Below are 17254 nucleotides of genomic sequence, written 5' to 3'. Positions count from 1 at the left end.
GGCCCTGTGTTATCAGTTTCCTCTTACAGAGCTGAGAGAACTTCCATAAAAGGCATCTCTTTTTGCTTTTTCTTTCTGTTTTTTTTTTTTTTTTAAGATTTGTTTTATTTTTATTGGAAAGTCAGATATACAGGGAGGAGAGACAGAATGGAAGATCTTCCATCTGTTGATTCACTCCCCAAGTGGCTGCAGTGGCCAGAGCTGCACTGATCTGAAGCCAGGAACTTCTTCTGGGTCTCCCATGTGGGTGCAGGGTCCCAAGGCTTTGGGCTGTCATTCTTGACTGCTTTTCCAGGCCACAAGCAGGGAGTTGGATGGGAAGCAGGGCTTCCGGGATTAGAACTGGCGCCATATGGGTTTCTGGCATGTGAAAGGCAAGGACTTTAGCTGCTAGGCTACTGTGCCAGGCCCTCTAGTTGTCATTTAACTTTTTACAGTTTGAATGTAAAAGGCCTTGGAGAAGTTCTTTTTAATTTAGTGTATTAGATCTGTTGAGCCTCGTGGATCTCTTTCTAGACTCTTCCTCAGTTATCTGCATAATGTAAATGTTTTCTTGATGGTACTGCTTTTGCTTGCTTTATTCTTTTATGTTGTTGTTTGTTTATTTCTGCTGATGGAGTTATTTCAGGTGTCTTGTCTTTAAGATTAGAAATTCTTTCTTCTTCCTGGTCTTTTCTGTTGTTGAAGCTCTCTATTTTCATTTTAATTTTATTGATCTGAATTTTCAGCCTCAAGATTTCACATGAATTCTTTCAATGTTAGTGACTCTGTGATTTTTTATTTCTTAATAATCACTTTAATCTAACTGAGTTTGTTTAGGATCATTATTTTTTTTAAAAAGATTTATTTTTATTATTTTTTTTTATTGGAAAGGCGGATATACAGATAGGAGAGACAGAGAGGAAGATCTTCCATCCGATGATGATTCACTCCCCAAGTGAGCGCAATGGCCGATACTATGCCCATCCAAAGCCAGGAGCCTCTTCCGGGTCTCCTGTGCAGGTGCAGGGTCCCAAAGCTTTGGGCCGTCCTCGACTGCTTTCCCGGACCACAGGCAGGGAGCTGGAAGGGAAGCGGGGCTGCCGGGATTAGAACTGGCGCCCATATGGGATCCCGGGCGTGCAAGGCGAGGACCTTAACCACTGTGCCACCGCGCCGGGCCCAGGATCATTACTTTTAATTCTTTTCAGACATTGAATAAATTTCTTCCAAATCAGAATCTATTTCTGAAAGATTATTGTTTCCCCTTGAAAGTGTCGTGTTTCCTTTCTTAGTGTTTCCTGTGTCACTTTATTGATGTCCTTCCATCTGATTTAGAAGTCTCTCTTTCTTTATAAGTATATTTTTAAAACTTCTGTTTGGGTGGAATGTGTGGTATCAGTTGGGTAGTTGCTTTGACTTTGGTTCTGGGCACATCTAGAAGTGTAGCTTCCATAGGAGTTTTTTTTCCCAGTTGTTTTAAACATCAGCAATGTGTTTTCTTAGTGTCACATGGTAGTAATTTGTGTAGTTTGTGGTGTGATGTAGGAGTGGACAGGACTTGTGAAGGCAAGTTAAACATTAGTCAGAGTGGGATAGAATGGCAGTAGGACAAAGTGGGGACCACCTGCAGATCCTGGGCAGTGACCATCAGTGATGCTAAAGCCCGTAGCATTGGCAGTTGTAGCCCTGCAGCTGTGGGGTGCGGATAGGGTCTTTCCCAGTTCTGGGGGGTGGGCGTGGGTGATGTTGTCAGAAGTGTCTCAGATGATTCTAATGTATAACTTTTCCCCTCTCTTTAACACCTTTTAGTTGATTTGGAGCATATGCGAACAGTAAAATCTGAAAAGCACTTGCGGTTTTGCCAGGAAAATGGTTTTAGTAGCCACTTTGTCTCAGCCAAGACAGGAGACTCTGTAAGTAAAATACTGAATAATGCATATCATAACTACATTTTCATATTTATTTACATCCATAGGAATATACTTGAATTATTTTGAAGCAAATTTATTTCTAGTGAAGTCATAAGAAGCTTAGATATTATAAGTTAATTTTGGTTACATTACTTTTCTAAGTGATTTAACATAATGGGAACCCAAAAGTACAGAGAATTGGAAAGTGCAGAGAATTAAAAAAGAATGAAAATCATGAAAACTCTAGCATACAGAGATGATGGTTCATGATATTATATAATTTATTTCTTTTAAAATAACTGACTCAAAGATTTACTTCTTTTATTTGAAAGGCATAATTACACAGAGAAATAAGGAGAAAGAGATCTGCTACCCACTGGTTCACTCCCCAAATGGTCACGAGGGCTGGAGCTGAGCCAGCTTGGAGCTGGACCTGCTCGGAGCTCAGAGCCTGGAGTCGCTTCCAGGTCTCCCACGTGGGTTCAGAGGCTTAGATCCCTGGGCATTCCTCCACTGCCTTTTCGGTCACACCATCAGGGAACTGAATGAGAAGTGGAGCAGCTGAGACTCAACCTGTCACCCACATAGGGTGCTGGCGCTGCAATTAGAGGTTTACCTTGCTCTGCCATGGCACTGGCCCTATATAACTTCTTTTAATTATCTTTTTTGTAATACTCATAATTTCCTAGCAGGTTATGTTTACTGAGTACCTGCTTTGTGGCAGGCCTTGCACTGCCCCGTTGTTGATATTTTCAGGTGCCTGTTAGGGAGGTCAGGCAACGGAGTCCAGACTGCAAAGCCAGTAAATGGAGGAAGCTGGATTTGTGAACTTCTCTAGTGTCCTTGGGGTTTCTATCTTAGCTACAGTAAGTGTTTATTTAGAACAATTAAGATCCTAATACTTTTCATTTTTAAGATTTATTTATTAGGAAGGCAGAATGACTGAGTGGAGGTGAGATGGGTGTGAGGAGAGGGAGGTCAGGATTGCATCTCCAGATGTCTGCAGCTGTGAGACTGGGTTAGTCAGGAGTTTCATCCAGGTATCTCACATTGGTGGCAGGGGCCCAGGGTACTTCAGCCGTCACCTGCCATCTGCTGCCTTCTTGGGTGCATTGCCAGGGAGCTAGATCCATAGTGGGAAAGCTTGGACCTGAACCAGCACTGTAATAGGAGCTGCTGGAGCACTCAGCGTGCTGTGCCACAACACTGCCCCACGGTGATCATGTTTAAGTTGCTGAATATTTTGCTCAGATATTTTTATTTGTAGAAAAATCTCCTATGGGATTTGTGTTAATAACTAGGTTCAGTAACCTACTTATAAATATGCAAAATATACTTAACCACGTTCCTATTGCTGCACATATAGGTTACTTCCTATTTTTGAGTATAATATTCTAATATAAAATTTATTCCAGAAGCTTTATAGGTTTTGATTATTTGTAGCAGGTAGGTTCCTTGAGAGAGGTCTGAAATCCACTGTCAAATTACACAGAGGCTAAACCAGTTTAAATCCTTACCAGTGCTATACATTACTACCATTTTAATAGTCAATATTTATTTATTTTTAAATCTTTGTCTTTTTGATAGGCAAAAAAAAGGGTAATTCACTGTTTCACTTTGTAATGTTTTTAGTGTAATTGTGGCTGACATTAGAAAAATTTTTATTAGGTATTCACTTTCTGCTTATGACTGGTTTACAATTTCTCATTGCTTTTTCAACAATTTTATGGACATTTTTATATTAGGGATAACAGCCATTTTTTAAGATTTATTTTTACTGCAAGGTCAGATATATATAGACAGAGAGAGAGAGAGAGGGAGAGAGAGGAGAGACAGAGAAGAAGATCTTCCGTCCAATAGTTCACTCCTCAAGTGACCGCAATGGCTGGAGCTATGTTGATCTGAAGTCAGGAGCCAGGAGTTCTTCTGGGTCTCGTGTGTGGGTGCAGGGTCCCAAGATCTAGGCTGTCCTTGATTGCTTTTCCAGGCCACAAACAGGGAGCTGGATGGGAAGCAGGGCTGCTGGGATTAGAACCAGCACCCATATGGGATCCCGGGTGTTCAAGGTGAGGACTTTAGCCACTAGGCCACGGCACTGGGCCTCATAACAGCCATTTTTTTTTTTTTACAGTTTTTATAACTATTCTCCACTGCCCAATGCTTTGCTGACAGTTTATTTTCTTGTCATTTTTTCAGCCAAAAGAAGTTTGAGATCTTTCTGTGGTTTCATATTTTGATGTTTTTTTCCCTCATAACTTTAATAGTTGTTATCCCTTGGATAAGCATTAAGTAATAAGGAAAGGGGCTTAATCCTTTTGGAGATCAGACACCCTTAAGAATTTGGGCTTTCTGAACTCTTGCACCCATGCTAATGTGAGCATAACCACATAGCATTCTAAAGGGTGTCATCTCAGTAGTTGGGCATCCACCCTCACTGCTTTTCCTACTTGTCTTTTGCCATTTTTGCGTTACTCTGCCTTCCAGTGTATGTGTTTACTGGTGTTCCCGTGTTGAAGCACTATTAAAAAGCTTCATTGTTTTCGTTTTAAATACTGCTTTGAAATGAAATCATTTTAATACTGTGCCTGACCAAGAAGGTCGCTCTGTAAAGTCTGTCTTCCTCTCTCATCTTCCCCCCTCCCACATGTTGGATTATTTTATCAGCATGTAAAATATTATGATTTATCTTAAAAGAAAACAAAAAAGCTCTTGATCTCACATCTGAGTTGTTGCTTTATTTCTTCTGCTTTCCATCAGAATCTCAAAGAGTTTTGTCTAGTTCCTCTCCTTCCAGTTTTTCTTCAACAGTTCAAGTGAACTTTTATCCCACCATTTCAGTTGGCGCACTGTTACCAGTGACTTCCTTTTGCTGAATCCAGTGGTCACTTAGTTCTCATCTTACTTGAGACAGAAGCAGCCTGTAAAGTAGTTGGTTACTGTCTCCTTTTTGAAATACTTGGTTCGCCTAGTATCTAGGATCCTGTGCCTGCTGGCTTTTCTCCTTGTTGCACCAACTGCCCTTAAAATCCTTTCTGCTAATTCCCTCTTATTGCTCCACCTTCTAAATATTGGAATGTTGTAGGATTCAGTCATCATATAGTTCTCAACTTCCTTGGTGGCCTCATTTGGTTCCATTGCTTTGCCCAGACCTTGTGCTGGTTCTTCAGGTGCTCAGACCCAACTCCTTGCTTGGCATCTCCACTGAGATATCTGACAACCTGCCAGATTAATATATCTGGAACTTGAGCTCTTGATATTCCCTTCTCAAATTTCTTCCAGTCTTCCCCGCTCTGATTAGTAACAGGTACAGTGCATTAGAGCTGCTCAGCAGGAAATTTTGAAATAATTCTTGTATCTTTCTCTTCCATCCTACATCTGTGTCTCACCGATTTCTTTTGGATATGCTTTCAGAATATATACAATATTTGGTGACTTTTTAAAAGAGAAACATAGTTAGTTTTTATTAGAAACAACCGGATATTGTCTGAACTTGTAAATGCTTAGGGAGATTGCTACCCTTATCCTTAATATGCATTCACTGTCACTCAAATCAAACAAGAATTTTAAAATTAGCTGCAGGAGTTGTATCCTTAGCCTTAGTGCTCCTCCTTGAGATCCTGGCTGCTAAGACGAAGTTCAAATGGTTATCAGAGCCAAAGACTGCCATGCCAGAGTGACTTTAGAATTAATGAGCAATAGGTACAAAATTTCCTGATTTTGGGGTAATAAATTATTCTATCTTTCTCAGTTAACCATCTTGGACCTATTGGATTATTGGATTATTATGCAGAATTTAGAACACTTGTGTAGGAAGATCTCAGAAGGATGACTTAGGTCTATAAGTTGATTCATGTCTTGCATGCCACTCCTCTCCCTGGAGAGGAAGAAGGATCTCCCACCCAGCAGTTCATAACCCAAATGCCTGCCTGGATCTGGCTGAAGGTCAGAGCCTGGAGCTTAACCCAGGCCTTCCAGGTGCTTGGCAGGAGCCCAGCTGTGTTATCATCACTGCCTCAGCAGGAAGCTCAGATGGTGCCCTGCTGACCAGGCCAGGTGCCAGCCAAACTCCTACGAAGTATCATCTAAACCCAAGTCAAAGAACTACTTTCATCCTATGACCTTTCCCCTTCATGTCTGTGGTTAACACTGGCAGAGCAACTGTGTCTTCTCATCTCCACTGCTTCCACTTTGGTTTCATCCTTCATAACATCTTATGTTAGTCTCTTTACTCATTTTTCTTTTTATACACTGGATGAATACTGAATGGAACAACCACATTGGTCCTGTTAAAGTGGTAGTCATACCTCCTTTAACTTTCACTCTGTTCAGAATAGATGCCAAAGTCTTCCCAGTCGTCCACCGGGTCCTGCATATTTGTACCCACTTCTCTGTGCTCAGTTTCTTCTCGAATTCTTTCTCTCCAGTTCCTTGAATGTTGACTGTAAGCAAACTGAATATATACTTGGGCTGTTTGAGGCTGAAGTGGCATCCATTCAGGGGTTTTCATCTCTTGATTCAAAATAAAAGTTGAATTATTAATGCTGTGATGGATATTCAGTAAGTATTTAGGAGATGAATAAGGGCAGGAGAATGCTGGGATATGTATGAGGGAAAAGTAATTTATGCTACAGTAAATGCCAGGATTGGCGCTCTTAGGAACCCCAGTGCACTAACTCTTCTCAAATGTGAAAGGCTGTTTATCTACAGAACTATTTGTGGATTTTTGATAAGCTATGATGAAATGTATAGCTCCTTTACTCTGAACTGATAAAGTATAGTTAAGGATCACAAGTTGTTTTACTCAGGAGATACGGAGGATTTATTGAAATTGGTAGGAACCACAAAGAAAACCTTTTAAAGATAGACTAAAGATAGCTCAAAAGATCGGTGTAGAATTGTCAGTATAAAATCAGAGATTAGTTTATTGTCATTTTCTTCAAGAATCATAGGATTTTTTTAATGCTAGCAAATGTGTTGTTTTGGATACACTAGTAGCTTTAATTTTTATACCAAATCCTTTTAAAATGTATCTTTTAGGGACAAATGTATGTTTAGGCCACATTACCTCACTTTCAAATTATAGTTTAATCATTAAAACATTTTTATTACATTTAAAATGCTGCTACATTTTATAAATAAAGCTATTTTTGGACTCACATGAATCATATTTTTATAATTTTTGCTGTTTATCACTTTTTGGGAAGTTCAGTTCAGTTAAGCTAGCTTATACATGCCTGTTTGAATCATTTAAACCTGTTTTTATTATGTAGGTCTTCCTGTGTTTTCAAAAAGTGGCTGCTGAAATCCTTGGAATCAAATTAAACAAAGCAGAAATAGAACAGTCACAGGTGATCATTTGAATTTCATATTTTAAGAATTAATGATTTCGTATGATTTTGTTATACATTATCATTTCCCATTTCTGCTATCTGCTGTCTGTCCATAGATGTAGATATGCTAAAAACTCTTGGGATTTGATGACAAGTCAGTGTTTCCTGCAGAATGTGGAGGCTGTTACTCTCCTTGTAGCTTCATTTTGTTCCTTCAGCAGTGGCTAATTAATGGGTTACGGTGCTGATTGCGTTGTCTTGTCCTGTGCTTCTTTATTTAAGTTCTTCCCTTTTTTTTTTAAAGATTTATTTTATTTTTATTTGAAAGGCCGAGTTACAGAGAGGGGAGGAGAGACAAAGAGGTCTTTTATCCACTGGTTCACTCCTCACAGGAATACAATGGCTGAAGTTGGACCAATCTGAAACCAGAGGCCAGGAACTTTTTCTGTGTGTCTGTCATGTAGGTACAGCGGCCCAAGCACTTGAGGCATCTTCCACTGCTTTCCCAGGCCACAAGCAGGGAGCTGGATCAGAAGTGGAGCAGCTGGGGCACAAAGCGACAGCCATATGTGATGCTGATGGCACTGGTACAGGCTTAGCTTGCTACTCCATGGTGCCAGCTCCATCATATCAGTTCTGGATATTATTTTGTAAATTTAATAGTACTAATTATTGAGGACTTCTGTATGTTTCACTATTCTTGAGCAGCTTAGTCTGAGATATATACATGAATACCAATAGTCAAGAACTTAAAAATATCAGAATTGCAATCTTAATATATATATTTGACAGAATGAGTGGTCAGAGCCAGAGATTATAAAGGAAGCTTAGAAGTTGTGTGATTAGAAGCAGAACCAAATTATATTTCTAGAGGGGCCCGGTACAGTGGCTCAGTTGGTTAATCCTTGCCCTGCAAGCACTGGATTCCCATATGGGTGCAAGTTAGCATTCCAGCCACTCCCCTTCCCATCCAGCTCCCTGCTTGTAACCTGGGAAAACACTTGAGGACAGCCCAAAGCCTTGGCACCCTGTGCCCATGTGGGAAACCCTGGTGAAGCTCCTGGTTTCTGGCTTCGGATCAGTGCAGTTCTGGCCATTGTGACCACTTGGGGAAGGACTCAATAGATGGAAAATCCCTCTGTCTCTCCTTTTTCTTGTGAATTTGTCTCTTCAATAAAAATGAATAAATATTAAAAAATAACTTGGAATATCATTGTAATTATAATTAATGTATGTGTTTGCCAGGGAGATCAGATTAAGAAATTATATAGTTTAAAATAAGCTGCAGAAGTTGTGTGTGAGAAGCAAAACCTAATTACATATTCTCTGTATTTTCTCGGCCTCATTCATTTTATGCAACAAAAAAGATATAATGATTTTTTTCCATCCCTAATTTTTCCTTAATTCTGTAAGTTAATGTAGTGTCTGCGTATGTGTGTGTATGTGTGCATGTGTGTGTATGTGTTAAAAAGAGAGAAATTATGTTCAATACTAATTGAAAATTGTTATACTGATGTAAATGTTACTATGACATTAAAATATTTGAAACTCTGAAAATTTGCTATTTTTAATTCTCTGAGAGATTTATTTCTCTGATTTCTATGGCTAGGTATAGTGATAAGATATTTTGTTCTGTGGTAAGAGCTTCCAGACACATTCAAAAGTGGTGATTTGGCTTTTGCTTAGGGAAGAATATAGGAAAGAGAAGTCACAGAGGCCTCAGGCAGAGCTCCAGGGTGTACAGGCCTCTGCTTGTTAGTGTTTCCTCTTTCCTTCCTTCCTTTTTTCTTTTCCTTCCTTCCTTCCTTCCTTGCTTGCTTGCTTTCAGATTTATTTATTTATTTTAATTGAAAGGCAAAGAGATAGGAGAGACACACACAGAGAGAGATCTTCCATCCACAGTTTCATTCCCCAATATGGCCACAATCCCAGAGTTGAGTTGATTCAAAGCTAGGATTTGGAGCCAGGACCTAGGAGCCTCTTCTAAGTTTCCCATATGGCTTCAGAGGTCCAAGGACTTGAACCATTCTCTGGTGCTCTCCCTGGTGACCAGCAAAGAGCTAGTTGGGAAGGTGAGCAGCCGTCATGAAGCAGCACCCATATAGAATGCCACCACCTCAGGTGGAGGCCTAGCCTGCTGTGGCTTTGGTCCTTAGTGTCTCTTTCTAAATGACGTTTGTTTCTGGTTAATGGAGGAGAATCCATGAGTGATTATCAAGCAGTCATAAATGTCTTATTGGTTATACCCTATAACACTATAGTAGTGTTTTTATAAAAAGATTAAAAAATGTTTAAAATGTAGCCCTAACTTCAATGAATAATATTAATGTGGTATCTGTCAGCCTTCGTTATCTCATTTAATCCCCACAATAACTTCTAGGACAGGTGAGAGTTCATCATTCTGTAGTCAGAACACAGACCTGCGGAGAGGCTGGCTCACTTGACCACTGACCCATGGCTAAGAAATGGGAGTCCAGAATTTGAATCATTTGGCTGTTGATAGTATCTCTATTTTTGCCACTCTACTGACTTGTGGAAGGAATAAAATGGTTGATAAAAGGAACTGATTTGAAAATATACCTGGGTAAAAAGCTTATGTTGTATTTGGAAACAGAAGAATAGTTTGGATAAAGCAAATGCCTGTTTGCACCAGACTTCAATGGGGTTTGGGAACAGTTACAGGGATTGAAGAAGGCCAGATTAATGCACTTTAATGTATATGGTGGGGCTAATTTTTAGGGGGAGAAATAAGTGCAAGCAGTCTTCAGGCAGTGTTAATCTAATGGGATATTTTATGTGTTACGGAATAGGAAGGAAATTAAGCAAGGAATCTGTTGCAGCTACCATGTGGTAAGAACCAGTGTGAAGGTGAAAGGGAAAGGATGGATGGAAGTAGGCAGTGTTTCAAAGTGAGTGTGTGGAGTGATTGCATAAAGAGCACAAGAAGTCCAGAGGAATGCAGAGTTCTTGTCTGGAGAAATGGAGAACTAGCTCTCCCCAGAAGGCAAGGCCTACTGGTGTGTCACACAGGAAGAACTGTCTCCCTGAGCTGTGAGATGCTCAGATGCAGGAAGACCTTGAGAGGGAAGGAGGACCTGGGATGCTTATGAAAGGCAAAAATTTGGGGAATTTTTATGAGTATTCTCATTCCTTTTTGTTGCAACACCAACAAAATGACTATCTTGAATTCAGATACGAGTTTAACATTCAGGCATATTTGCTCGAGGTGTAAGGTGTATTACCTGCAGGTTCTATATGACTGAATCTCCCAATACACCCCATCACAGGATTTTTTTAATGATATTTCAAAGATTTTTGAGGGAATTTGAAGTCATGCTTGCCAGTACTTTGTATTGTGTTATAGACAAGAAGTTAAATTGCATATTCACCAGTCATATAGAACTTGGTGCTATAATTTAGTTCATAGTGTAAATATTTGTAATGAGGTTTCAGTTTTAGTTCCATTCATGGCTTATGAAAAAGACACTACTGTTTTAGTTCTAACCTGAATCATGCCTATTTGCGAGTCTTATAATGTTATCAGAACATTCTAAAGTTTTGCAGGGAAGAGAAAGAATAATAATAGTTTATTAACATAGCAAGCATATTTTCAGGGTCTACTTTAGACCAATAACCAAACTAGAATCTGAGCTACAGAGTTGAACAAGGTCAAATTTTGTCCTCATGGAACTTTCAGGATAAATGGGACAGATGCACATCTAAACAATAGGTTTAATAGAGACACTGTTGTGGAGTGTGAGAGATCTCACTGGACCCAACTGTAGGATGTTAGGAGGGGTCTTTATTGCCTAAGCTTGGTGACAGCAGCTCCTGCTACACTCCAGGACCACTGCACCATGTAGCAGAAGTCAGGGATTTTGAAGCTCTCAATCTCCAATCAGAGTGAGAGCCATCCAGAACAGTTTCCATGTGCAGGAGGCAGGAAGGGAGCTGCTGGATCCCAGAGTTTGCCAGTAGTTAGTTAACCTAACCTAGCACAATAGGCGGCAGGAGGGGCCAGGTGCTTGGACCTCCAGAGCCATTTCTGCGCTTCAGTTAACTTGAATGGTGCCAGAGAAGGTGGGAAGGGTCGGGTGCGGACACTGTATCTGTGCACCAGTTAAGCTAACAGGTGGGTGCTAGCCATCAGCTGGCTGCACCCCATCACCAACACAGTTTTAACAAGTCTTAATTTAGTTAATAGTTGCATCTGTGTAGGAAAAAAATAAATTTACAGCTGCTTTTACCTAGGAAAGTTTGCATTCTGCCCCTTAATAATACTAAATAATCTCTGAACAAATAATGCAAACTCTTATATTGCCTTTCAATGTAAATGACAAGGACATTTTCTATGCATGCTCGGTATTGAGTTCTTATTTTTTAATTAGGTGTTTTTACTTGTTTGTTAAACTATGGATTTCCCTTTGGTTTGAATGTGGTATGCATTTTTCTATTATTTATTATTTGAGAGAGACAGAGATGGAGAGGAGAGCTTCCATTTGCTGATAGTGTGTGTAAATGCCTGTGGTGACGGAGAGTAGACCCCGTGTTAGAGCCAGGAGCCCAGAATGCAGTCCAGTTCTTCTCTTGGACGGGAACCTGACTACTTGAATCCTCAGCACTCCTGCCTCTTGTTGTCTGCCTTAGTGGGAAGCTGGAGTCGGGAGCCAGAGCCACCCTGATGAGGGACATGGGTGTCTTATCTGCTAGGCCGACTGCATTGCCCTGCCTACATTCACCTCTCAGAGTCCGTCATTTCTGTCATGTCTGATACATCCACTGAACTTACCACAGGCAGCTGTTATGTGCACACTGCTTATGGAAGTGCCAGCATAGGTTCTGGCATGTACTAGGCACACTTTAGATTTTAGCAGATTTTAATTAGCATGTAACTGTATAACACAAGTGCTTGTTTAATCCCTGGTGCCTGATCGTAAGGCTCTCCTTGCTTTTCAGCTTTATCTCAGTATTAACTTTCTTTAAGGAGTTCGTAAGGGACTTAGATTGTTTTTTCCTGATACTGATTTTTAAGGTTCTTTTTTGCCGGTGTGTTTTTGAGGGCATACTGAGATGTTTTCTTTGTTCTAACTGCTGCTTGACTTCCTTGGCCCACTGGTTTACTAATTTTGTGCTTATTCTTTGAGGCCTGAGACATTGCAGCACTGCTTAATGGATTTCTGTATCGTATTTCATCTTTGATTTTTTTCTGTTTGCCTTTTAAGCTTATTTTGTTCATACAGTTTTAAAGCCAGAAAAGATGTTGGAAACAATGTAGATAAATCTTTTATTTTATAGACTAAGAGGTCATGGAGAGTGAAGTAACTTGCCCAAAGTTTTGAATGCTCCTGGCCACCTAGTTAATGGCCTGTTACACAGAGGAAAAGGAATACCTTTTTCCCCCCTTTTTAACCTATTGCTTTTGTGGGAGTTACTGTGCTTTTAACATGCTTTATTCAAACTTTAAATCATAAACTTACTGTTTGCTTGCACTCTGGTTTTATACCAATGAGAAATTGTTTGGTGATTTTTCCATGCCACAGTTTTCCGTCGTACAATATTTATCTAAAACATATAAATACTGATGAACTTTAAATTAATGATAGTGCCAAATGTTTTGGCTTCAAGATGAACTGATTCCACATCCTGAACATGACAAGCTACGGCTTCTGCAGTGGTAAACATGTTACTACTCTCAGGGTTAAGATGCAGCTGCACACTGGCCAAATTCTATCTTCCGTGCTTTCCTCTGAGCCTGTCAGCACTCCTTGGACGTTTTACTCCTTTTGTGCTTGACTCTACGTGCCTGCCATTGCTAACTCCAGGTCGCTTGCCAGCACTCTCTGACAGCATGGGAGTTAAGGACTATTAGACCATTAGAGGAAAACTATTGAGTGTCTGTTTGTGTCTGCAAAAGTAGAGGCTGGTGTTTTCTAAGTAATATTGTCCTAGAAAAGATCAATAAATGGCTTAGAAGCAATGTAATTACTGAGAAGCCACCTACTGTGATGTTTATGACACAGAAAGCATATTTTTCTGCTTGTAGAAAACAAAATTTTGAATCTTCAAAGGCCTTAATTGTATCTTCAAGTTTAGAAATATTGTATTAACTTTATTTCAAGTAGTTGAGACCATCAAGAAAGATTCTGCCCTGTTAATTAGATATTAGTTGATACATTGATCAAAAATGCCTCCAGCATAGTTCAGTACCCTGGTTGTGCTTAAAGAATGAAGTTTGAACCAGCATTGTGTTGGGTAAATGAGCTCCACTGATGATGAAAACCTCCTCCTTTCCACCGTATCCTAGTTCAGCATGAGCAGGGGAGTGTGGGGAGGTCAGTTACGCTGTGCATCTCACTGGCGTACCTCTCACAGCTCCTTGGCGGTTGCTGATGCTTTTGTTGATAACAGCACAGGGAGGGCCCAGGAAGTCCTATCTTTTCCTCAAGTTGATACTGCTGGTTAGAGAGATTAAGCAGGATCCACCCAATATATTTATAAAATCGGCATCTTTGTTCATTTACTCTCATTTATTTACTGAATCTGTTTGTGAATGCCATCAGAAATAGCAGCCAATAGGAAATTTTCATTATGCTAATAGGTGCTGTTATGTAAGACAAGTTTTCTGAAATAAGCTATCTATGATTCTTTACAAAGCAAGGGTAGTTTCCAGTCTGAAAAAGTATGGGAAGCATGTTACTTCTGCTATGCTTCTGTCTCACGTGGCCTTTTCATTCCAAGAATTGTAGCAATTAAGACATACTAATATATTTTTGTTCTTTATTTAGCAGAACTCTAGATAATTGAAAGCAGTAGCTGTTTTGCTTAGATGTTATATTTTATGAGTTTTTGCACTTGTTTATTTTATGTGGAATATGGAAAGTAGAGTGGAGAGGAATGACAGAGTGAACGGCACAAGTCTTTGACTCAGTAATAAATGTTATTAAATATAAAAATTACAAATGGCAAAAGGCTTCTTCTGATTCCTTCTTTCTCTCCACCTTTTAAGATGATTGATCGCTTGTTCCTCTGTGTTTGCACAACATTTGTACACTAGTGAAACAACTAGCTTGTGTATGTGCTGCATTGTGTGTGTGTGTCTTTGTGTGCTTCCCGTTAGGTCTGCAGCAATTTGTGCGTACATACGTAATTCGCTGTCGTCCCATTTATGGTGGCTAGTACATATTTAATCATCGGGATTGTCAGAAGAAATGAAATCAGTGTTTTTGCTGTGCTTTAGCAGAGAGACTCCCTGTAATTGTTCACAGTCCTCTAAGTACATGTTACGTGTAATTGTGACATTACAGATACAACTCAATTTGGAAGAGTCAGTAGACATTTTATTTCAGAATTTAAATTGAATTGTAAAGAATAATGGTTCTTGAGTCTGTTCTTTTGCCTTCCTTTTGTATGTATGCATTCTGCTATTTGTGATGTTTAATTTGTGTATTAATTTTCTTTTTCTATTTTGATGTTCCCTTGTATTTTCAGTCATTGAACAAAACTTCCATTGTCTTTCCTTCTGCTTTTTTTAATCCTTTCTTCTTCATCTTGTTTATGTTGTATGGAATTGGCAGCGTATTGTCAGGGCAGAAATAGTGAAGTACCCGGAAGAAGATGCCCGGCATCTGGCCTCTGCTCAGAGTAGGATCTGTGCAGTGCAGTAGCTCAGGTATTGATGGGAAGGGGGGGAGAACTAGGGAGTGCTGTCTTGGTCTTCAAACCCTATGAATAGGGAAATTCATGCTTGTACAGCTTTGGAAATTAATATTGCATAATTCCTGTTTAACAACTTTGAAATTGGTGCTTTGCTAGGAGATGTATGACGTATACAAGAAATCGAGAACAAACTAAAACTACATTTTAGTCATTTTGAGACCCATTTGTCTTTATGCTTGTGTTTATTACATGTACAATGAAGTGCATAATTAAGGCAGTTATTTCATTATCTGTCGCCTTCCATTTTCCCTGAAGTAGCCAGGTAATTGAAAAAATACATTTAAAATTTGCCTTGAATTACCCTTTTCTAGCTGCTTATATGTGCAAATCTGGGAAGAGAGTTCAAAAACAAATGAAAGATTTGTTTTGACGTGTTGCTAAGTGTGAGTATTAGGGTATATTGCTAAATTCGTTGTTTCTGATACTCCTTTAAGTATGAATTGGAAGGAAGGGAAAAAGAGCTAAAAGTGTCTTTTGGCTTAAGTTATTTTATAAATGAGTATTAAATATTTCTGAATTTTTTACTACACCATATTTTGTTGGAGTTGCTATTCATAGCATTATAATGAGTGAGCTCGTTGGAAAGAAGTTAGGGATTTATCAGTAAGGTTTTAAAATCTAGGGGAATTTTTAAAATGCAGTTGCCCTCTGCTTTGTATTTTCAGTCCTCCTAAACATGTCTTTTACTAATTCATACTCTGCTGTAAACATTCTAATAAAAGTTATGGCTGAGTATAATGGCCGGCGGGAATACTGGTAAAATGACAGTTTTACTTTGAAATGATGAGGTCTTGGCTATGAGCTAAAATATGTGTGAATGATTTATTCTAATTCTTTGCTTTAAATTACAACAAGGGTTTAATTTTTCATGTTTTGTTCATCAATTTTTCTTTTATAGAACTGGTAGTAACCTCAAGTTAATATCACAAAACCAGGGAAGACTCAATAACCAAGTTGCTATTGTATCTTTAAAAGAAACCAAAACCAAAACCAAAACCAAGATCAGGAAAAAAAAATCCCAACACTCGCGAGTTTGTTTTGGTTGATTCTTGTAGTATCAGCTCCAGCTTCATTTATGATGTCTGTCATCAGGAGTTCACCAAAGTTCAGACAATCAAAATATACTTAAAGGAGCTCTTTGTGAATGTTCTGATGTCTTGATAACAACTGTGTTTTCTTTTATGACAGAGAGTGGTGAAGGCAGATATTGTAAACTACAACCAGGAACCCATGTCCAGGACTGTTCACACGCCTAAGAGCTCTATGTGTGCAGTTCAGTGAGCGCGTTTTTCTTCCGTGCTGAGAGCTCCGGCTGCCCTTCACCCCGAGTGGGCCAGGACTTCAGGGGACTTGTTTTATCAGTGCCCATCTCTGTGCTTCACACTCGCCCCCCAGCTCGCTTCATCGGCAGGCGCTGCCCACAGCCTCAGGCCGCTCTTGGACTGCGAAGAATTGCGCTTCAGGACCACACACTTTGAACACAAGATGGAAAGCCACGTTCTCTGGAATTTAGACTGTCATTGAAAAGGAATGATGTTGGTTCTCTTTACAGCTTCATCTTCTCCCTGCTAGAAAACATGTTTTTTAAACCAAGTATGAGAAGTGTCCAAGTCACGCCCGAGTCTCGCCACAGCACGGGGCTACTCGGAACTTGTGTGTAAAAATATATAAAACTATACCTAATAGAAAATGCTTAAAATGAGGCTGTAATAGAAATATTTTTTCAGTATAAAAGAGCCTAAATTGTTTATATTGTAGTTTGTAATTCACCAAGCACTGAGTATTTGATATTGTATTTTATTACTGCATCGCGGTCAGGTTAGACGGCTTGATGAACTTTGGTCAGCGTTCAGGTCCTGCAGCCGTGGCTCTGTCCTCCAGGGGACGAGGAACACTGAATGACAACACACGGTTGCATCATGTTGAATCAGACTGTACCTGATGTTCACATGTCTTTCTCTTGCAAATAAATCTATTTAAAATAATTTGGGGAGGAATTTTCTTTGAGTCATCTTTGTTTTGGTACCGGAAAACCAAGTGGATTCACATGCATCATTTACCCCCTGAAGTGAACACGTGGATGAGACTTGTTGCTTTGCTGGGCCAGACTCGCAGCCCGCCATCTCAGGCTCTGCACGGAAGCGCTAGCCTGCCTTGCCATCTTCTCGCTTGCCATGTTGACCTGGTGCAGGCAGAGCCTGGAGCTGCTCCTGTGTGCTTCGAGATCTGCCTTCTTGTGCTTGCTCTATAAATCCTCCCATCCCGCCATGTCTGTCTGCTGCTGCCAACCCTAGGCACCACGAGGCAGGGTCTGAC

At 39.8% G+C, this 17254-nt stretch overlaps 1 protein-coding gene across 2 annotated transcripts in view; it reads left to right on the top strand.

The window, feature by feature from the left end:
* Positions 1-16919, top strand: part of RAB28 (RAB28, member RAS oncogene family) — an 89825-nt gene extending 72906 nt beyond the window's left edge. The window contains exons 5-7 of one of the 2 annotated variants that reach the window (XM_040966507.1): positions 1792-1895; positions 7163-7240; positions 16127-16919. In XM_040966507.1, coding sequence (XP_040822441.1) covers positions 1792-1895; positions 7163-7240; positions 16127-16219 — 275 coding nt within the window. In that variant the 3' untranslated portion in view covers positions 16220-16919. Of the gene's footprint in view, positions 1-1791; positions 1896-7162; positions 7241-14796; positions 15152-16126 lie in introns of those variants that run through there. The other variant, XM_040966508.1, reaches the window with a different exon arrangement.
* Positions 16920-17254: the final 335 nt, after the last annotated feature.

This window comes from Ochotona curzoniae, unplaced genomic scaffold (genome assembly GCF_017591425.1).
Source record: "Ochotona curzoniae isolate NIBS_2020 unplaced genomic scaffold, NIBS_Ocur_1.0 scaffold_4505, whole genome shotgun sequence".
NCBI lineage: Eukaryota > Metazoa > Chordata > Mammalia > Lagomorpha > Ochotonidae > Ochotona > Ochotona curzoniae.
Note: the sequence above shows the minus strand (reverse complement) of the source record. Positions and strands in the feature narration are given on the sequence as shown.